Genomic DNA, 6,634 nt, shown 5'->3' with positions numbered 1-6,634 from the left:
CCCTCTCTTCACCCCCCCCCTTCCCCCTCATCACCACACTATGTCCGTCATTCCCCGTTCCCTTGCGCGCGCCAGCGCCCGCGCCCCCCTCACCCGACCCACTTTCCGCTCTGACAAGCGCAAGTCGCTGCGCCGCTGCCCCGCAGCGCTACACGAGGAAATTGTCCGCCACGCCGCACGCCGCGGCACCCCGCTCACCATTAGTGAGCTGTATAAGTTCGGCAAGCGCGCCCTGGCCACCCCCGCTCGCACCCGTCTGCAGAGCGCACAATGGCTCCACGGTGAGCTCCCCGTCCGCCTTGCCCATCGCGCCCGCGAACTCGGCGAACTACCCTACGGCCTCGCCGACATGCCCAGCGTCCGAGAGGTCCGCGAAATGTACCAAAACAGCTTTTGTGACATCGTCGAAAGCAGTCCCCCGCAGGACGCCGCCGACGAGGAAAAATTTTCCGAAATTCTTGGCAGGATAAGGACAAGACATGACGACGTCGTCAAGTTGATCGCCAAGGGTGTCATCGAACTCAAGGAGTTCTGCGGCAAAGGCACCACGGATTTGGAGATTCGGTCCTTCCTCGACCGCTTCTACATGTCCCGCATCGGCATCCGCGTCCTCATGTCCCACCATCTGGCGCTGGGGGGCGGGCAGCCAGGCATGGCGGGCGTCATCAACAACGCCTGTCGCCCGGCCGACCTCATCGAGCAGGCCATCCAGGCCACTCGCTCGCTGTCGTACCAGCACTATGGGGAGTCTGCGACGGTCGAGCTGCGCGGCAACACGAGTTTGGAATTTCCGTACATCGACGCGCATCTGTATCTGTGCCTCTTTGAACTGCTCAAGAACTCGCTCCGCGCCACGGTCGAGACGCATCGCGACGCGGCCGAGCTGCCGCCCGTGCGCGTCATCGTGGCCGACGGAAAGGAGGACGTCACGATCAAGATCTCGGACGAGGGTGGAGGTTTCCGGCGCTCCGAGATGAAAGGAGTGTGGACGTATCTGTTCACCACGGCTAAGCTGCCCGCTAAGCAACTGTTCTCGCTCGAGGACAGGTGTGACAGGACAAATCGACCAGACCCGATTGCTGGATTTGGGTACGGGCTGCCGTTGTCGAGGCTGTACGCGAGATACTGGGGAGGGGAGCTGGGGCTCAGTAGTATGGAAGGGTACGGCACGGATGCTTACTTGCACTTGTCCAAGCTGGGAGACAAAAAGGAGTGCTTGACGGCATGACGATCTTGTATAGATGTTTGTATAGACTAGCGAAGGAGGGTGGCTGCTATTAGGCATTTAAAGAAAGCACGGATGTGGTAATGAAGTGCGGTAGTACTGTATGATACGGTATGCTGCCAAGTACAGTACGCCTCGACATGACATCAGGATTGGTGTACAGTAGCGTCACCGTAACGACGCGAACGTCTTGGGCGTGCAGTAGCGATTGATTGGGGGTGCATATCGCGTATGATAAAAAACTTTATTTACAACCAGGGAGAACCCGTATTGATTGTGAGTACAGTAGCGTGTGACGCAAGCACATCTCTCTCTCTCACTCGCTGCATGCCACCGGGCCTTACAGTAGCTCTGTCCGCTGCTGACAGAGTCGCATTCAGGAGAATACGTCCCAATAATGGCCCTGGGTACCAGAGCCTGTGACCCAGAGCCATACAACTTTGGTCCCAACTACCAGGGCTCATGGCTCCGTAAAATCCTGGTTGACAATTGATTTTTCTGATATTCGCCTCAAACGGCACTCCCATTGGTCCCGGTGGTGGACCTTGTTGGATCCTGCAAGCAAGGCCTCAATGAAGGAATATTTCCATCCACCCTCGATCGGAGCTGTAATGCGATCCGGCATCTTTGAAAAGGTTGATGAATGTTTCTGAAGTTTCAAAGGTTCCCAAAGTGCTGCCGAAAGTTTGAGCAACTTTTTCTGCGAAACTCAGAAACATTCTGGAGACGTGCACCCTCGCATTAAAACGTTTGCGGAAATTTTAGGCGAAACTATAAACGTCCGTGCAAGTTTTGGAAAGACGTGGTCACAAGCATAACTGGACTTACAGTGACAGGTATTTCCCGTAGCGATTCCATCATGCTTCGTCCACTGTTGGCAGTGGCGCACCAATGATATTTAAACGATTAAAAATGCGCTACAACACGGCATACCAGGCGAGCTGAGTCATGGACCCAACACCAGGGGCAAAAATGAGACGGGGCCAGGGCCAGACGTCTCGGAGCGGATGACCGCGCAGGACCTATTCTCCTGATCGCGACTCTGACATCTCGATCCCCCCCCCCCACCCGCGCTGCCGTCTCTGTAATTCCCCACGCGCCACACCCAACCCCACCATGCCAAGTGGCGTCCCACTGCATCGCTAGCCACGTCGATCATCCGCAGCCTCCAATCACCTATCCATCCACCAACACCTCTCCTCGAATTCCCGACCTTTCAACAAACGTTCAGATCAAGGAACACAACCAAACTCATCCTTCCCCCATCCTTCCCCCATCCTTCCCCCATCCTCCCCCATTCTCCACCTTCCCCACAACCTCCCCAACTTTCCGCCTCGCACCATGTCCCACGTCGTCACCGCACTGAGCGCCAGCCTTTCCGAGCTGGCGCTGGGCAACCCGCTCAAGCCGCCGCCTGCGGCCCCACAGACCCCGACCTCAATGAGCCACCCGCCCACCCAGGTCCTCTTCCCTGCCCCGTCCGACATGTCCGCCACCGTTTTCCCCTCGCACGTCCGCGCCTCCTTCCGTCGCGACCCGACTGACCGCACAGGTGAGCTCGTCCGTCTGCTAGACGACATTGCCACCGTCACTCACTCTGTCTCCAAATACGTCGCCGCGAGACATCACAGCGCCCGCCCTACCCCCGACGCCGACTATTCGCCTCACCCATCTGGACCGCGCCCGCATGTCGCTACGCAGAAGTTGTATAACAGCTTGTGTCATGACGGATATGCGTGCATCATCTTAGAAAAGGACCGCGAGGCCCCGCTCACATTTCCCGAATCCGCCGTGCAAGGCGGGTACGTTCTCATGCTCTCCTCGCTTGACATCGACCAAACCGCCACAGATAATGTCACCTGCGGCACCATATTCAGCGTGTACAAGCGAAAGTCCTCCACCAGTCTTCCAGGAAGGCTCAAGGATCTGCAGCAGCAAGTCGACCATCAGGTTGCCGCGGGTTTTGTCTTGTACTCATCAGCTACCACCCTGTATTACACCATGCATGCCGGTGTATACAAGTTTTATCTTCAGCCGGTCGCCACCCAATACTTTCTCCAGCCGAATCATCCTATCGCTTTTGACAAGCCCTCCTTTGACCTCTACACGGATTACCACCAGTCTCGAACGGACCCGGCATTGGGAAAACACGCCCTCGCGTTTTGTTCCGCCCGCTCGGGAAAGGTATATGATAATGGCTGCATGATTGCCAACTTCCAGGGCGCCATGGCTGCTGCTTGTCTCTTCATCGGTCATAATATGCACCTCTTGTGCGAAGCTGCACCGCTCGCACTTATCGTGGAGCAGATGGGTGGGAAGGCAACTGACGGTGCCGGCAACCGCATTTTGGGTAAGTGTCCACATAACACCACGGCAAGGCTGTGTCGCTACACACGCTTCATGCCTTTTTTGCACCCCAGTTCAGACGTACCTGACCAAACGTCTAAACCTATTTTTCTCTCGCGCCATGCTATGTACAAAAGATATGGGCGTGGACGATGAGGATGTCCACAAACGGGTCTCGTTTTGCGCGGGGCCAACAGAACTAGTGGATTCCGTGGAGACCACGGCAAGGAAAGCTTAACCTGCACAATGGTAAGTGTACATAGTGAAAGTATCACAGAGTCATGTCCATCAGATGCTCTCCTTTCATCTCTTCTCGATCTGCAAAGTCCGCCGTTTCCTCGATCGCTTGGCAGACGAGAGATATCTTTTCGTCCACGACGGCCTTGTCATCTCCCTCTAATTCGTCATTTGCGCCGGCAGCCCTCTCTAAAGCAATCAGCAAGGCCGGTAAATGCGGAAGAAACTGCAGCTGGAAAACATCTCGTCCCAATGAAGCCAAGCCCCGAATGCTTCCGTAAATACTTTCCAACGGAGAATGCTTCTCAGTTAAAACAGCGACGAGCGTCTTTGCCGTCCGCCCGCTACAGACTGGATCAGGATGCAATCTAAAGGCCTCTTCCAGCACGAACGCGGCGTTATCGCGAAGAGACCAATGATCCCCTCGCCCCAACCGACGTCCGAGCAGGCACGTTAGAAGCGGCGCTAGGATTTGGCCATAATAAGCCTCAATTCCGAAGTGGTTTCTTGATAGCATGGCATAGGTCAGCCGTGTCGCATGATACAGTATTTCAGTGCGCCCAGATGGTCGTGCGTTTTCGTGAACCATGCTGCGAATTAGGGCCACTAGTTGCGCAAGAACAGGGTGAATCGTTTTCATTGTCGCAATGTCCCGCAAAACCGCGTCAACGCTCGCAGACTCCATTTCTGCATCAGCAATGACATCTTCAACTGTCTTCACAAAAGCATCAAACTCTGCTTGGATTCTGCCGAATTGTCGCATATTACATTTCATGACCATGTCAGTTCGGCGGTTATCCGACAGGAAAATACCGCGAAGAAAACAAGTGATAGTGGACGTACCCTTCCGAGAGCCTCTTCGCCCTTCCACCTGATCTCCCATTCACCCCCACCACTTGCTCTCCGTCCAAGGCAACCCAGCCCGCCTTCAAGGTGACCCCTCCCCCTCCTCCCGGCAATTCCCCTGTGATCAAATCATCCAACCTGATAAGTTTATCCGTCCTCATGTACACGCCCTCAACGTCCGCAACTTTCGTTCTTGGCCCCCCGACACCTAGCGCAAAGACGGGCTCGGCGCTGCGCTTCCGCAACGCACTGGCGACATCTTCTACGGTGAGGCCAGTGCGCTTGGAGTGGACCATGAAGCTCTTAGCGAGCTGGATCAGCTCGCGCAGACGGTACTCGGCATCGACCGCGATCATGCGGGGGACGTCGGGGCGCATTGCGGGCAAGTTGGACAGCGATTGCGCGATAACGCGAACAAATTCATCCGAAAGACGACCGCGCAGACGCGCTCGGGCGGGGTCGGGCTTGGACATGCAACTGGCAGTGGCTGCGGTGGCCGTGGAGAGCGAAAGGAAGTTCGGGGTGCGATTGCGTATGCACCCTCTAGCCCTGTGCGCGGCTTTCGTGACAAATTTTTTTGGGGCCTTTCGGGTTTCTTTAGCATAACTCCAGTTTCAGACTGACTTAAGATATGAAACCAAGCCGGTTGGAACCGCACCGCCGAGACGTTTGTAATGATAAAAACAGATTCTGTCGTAGGGCAGTATTTCCTGCGATAGGGCTGTCTCAATAAACAAGGGTTGGCCCGATAACTGAATCGGTCCATAACGTCACAATGGCAACAAATTTTGTAACTTTAGTCTACATCGTATGCAGCATTTTTTCATACTTTGCACAATTTTCTTGACCCTCAGATGATAACGTGCCACTTTCCTCCTAAATTAACTCAAGGTCTCCTTGGCCTCTGCATTGTCACCGTACACAGTGTACAGTGACTTGATGCCCAACCGCACCATGAGAGACAGTCTCGTCCTGTCTCAAATGTGTCCGCTCCCGCCCACGAACCTATATTCTTTAACAGACCCCTCACACCCGCGCCCCGCAGCTCCGCGCCCCGCAGCTCCCTCCAAACCTCTTCAATCCCCATCCACCCGCCCCGCATCCATCCGCATGATTCTATCCACCCGCTTCATCCTCGGGAAAGAAGCCGGCCATTGCTCCGATATGGACGCTTCGAAAACATGATCCCACCGCATCCCAACCTGGCGCTTGTACTCGCCATCTTGGCAACCCTCCTGCTCACCTCCACCGCCCAACCCCCCCGCCCGGCACTGACAAAGCAAGCCTTTCGCAAGCTCCTCAAACTACGCTTCATTCCAACCATGTCCGACCCCCTCCGCCACGTCTTCCCCGTCTCCTATCTTTTCATTCCCTCATCTTCATACCTGGTTTCCAAGGCACCCTCGTCTCTCAAGGCTCGCGTCCTCTCTTCCTCGCCCCTACTACACCCTCTACCTACACTCAGCTGTACACGATCCTACGCACTATCCCCTTCCTCTCCCCTCTCTGTAGAATATCCGTCCTCCACATGCGCTCCTTCCCCACATTCGCGTATCTGCCACTGCCACCCGCTCCCTGTGCTACGCTCCCAAACGCTATCAGCATAGTCCCTTGCCGGCGAGGCGGCGGCCTACCTGGACGAGCTGCGCTCACGGCTGATGACGCAGCAGCGCGCGTACGAAGCCCCGAACGACGAGTTTGAGGCAGCCGTAGACGAGGCAGCGCGCTGGGTGGGAAAGGGGGCTGCTCGGTATATGATGCCGGATACCGTGATGGAGGCGTTTGCCGGAGAGGTCTCGGTGCTGTTGTACAAAGTGTGTAAATTTATTTCAATAGGTAGGGATGGCCGATGCTATATCATAGGACAGGCTTCACACTTGGGTAGGGCACGATAAGGCCGGCCCATGATAAGGCATGCGGGCGAGCGTGGCGGAGGCAACGCTTGACCAAATGGCGTAACTGAGGGCCATTCCATTCATC

At 55.8% G+C, this 6,634-nt stretch overlaps 4 protein-coding genes; 3 read left to right on the top strand and 1 right to left on the bottom strand.

Moving 5' to 3' along the window:
• Window positions 1–40: 40 nt before the first annotated feature.
• On the top strand, window positions 41–1,371 carry CHC_T00008298001 (probable pyruvate dehydrogenase kinase). XM_005713216.1 is given in 2 exon segments: window positions 41–1,228; window positions 1,229–1,371. 1 exon segment carries the CDS (start codon window positions 41–43, stop codon window positions 1,226–1,228), a length of 1,188 nt encoding a protein of 395 aa, XP_005713273.1. The 3' UTR covers window positions 1,229–1,371.
• Window positions 1,372–2,082: 711 nt separating this feature from the next.
• On the bottom strand, window positions 2,083–2,365 carry CHC_T00002261001 (hypothetical protein). XM_005713215.1 is given in 2 exon segments: window positions 2,083–2,131; window positions 2,132–2,365. 1 exon segment carries the CDS (start codon window positions 2,363–2,365, stop codon window positions 2,132–2,134), a length of 234 nt encoding a protein of 77 aa, XP_005713272.1. The 3' UTR covers window positions 2,083–2,131.
• A 201-nt stretch (window positions 2,366–2,566) lies between these two features.
• On the top strand, window positions 2,567–4,218 carry CHC_T00002260001 (hypothetical protein). XM_005713214.1 is given in 4 exon segments: window positions 2,567–2,575; window positions 2,654–3,575; window positions 3,709–3,809; window positions 3,810–4,218. 3 exon segments carry the CDS (start codon window positions 2,567–2,569, stop codon window positions 3,807–3,809), a joined length of 1,032 nt encoding a protein of 343 aa, XP_005713271.1. The 3' UTR covers window positions 3,810–4,218.
• A 595-nt stretch (window positions 4,219–4,813) lies between these two features.
• On the top strand, window positions 4,814–5,260 carry CHC_T00002259001 (hypothetical protein). The gene has a single exon (XM_005713213.1). The coding sequence runs from the start codon at window positions 4,814–4,816 to the stop codon at window positions 5,258–5,260; it is 447 nt and encodes a 148-aa protein (XP_005713270.1).
• Window positions 5,261–6,634: the final 1,374 nt, after the last annotated feature.

Source organism: Chondrus crispus, genomic scaffold (assembly GCF_000350225.1).
Source record: "Chondrus crispus Stackhouse genomic scaffold, scaffold_132, whole genome shotgun sequence".
Lineage (NCBI taxonomy): Eukaryota > Rhodophyta > Florideophyceae > Gigartinales > Gigartinaceae > Chondrus > Chondrus crispus.
This window is presented reverse-complemented; position numbering and strand designations above follow the sequence as displayed.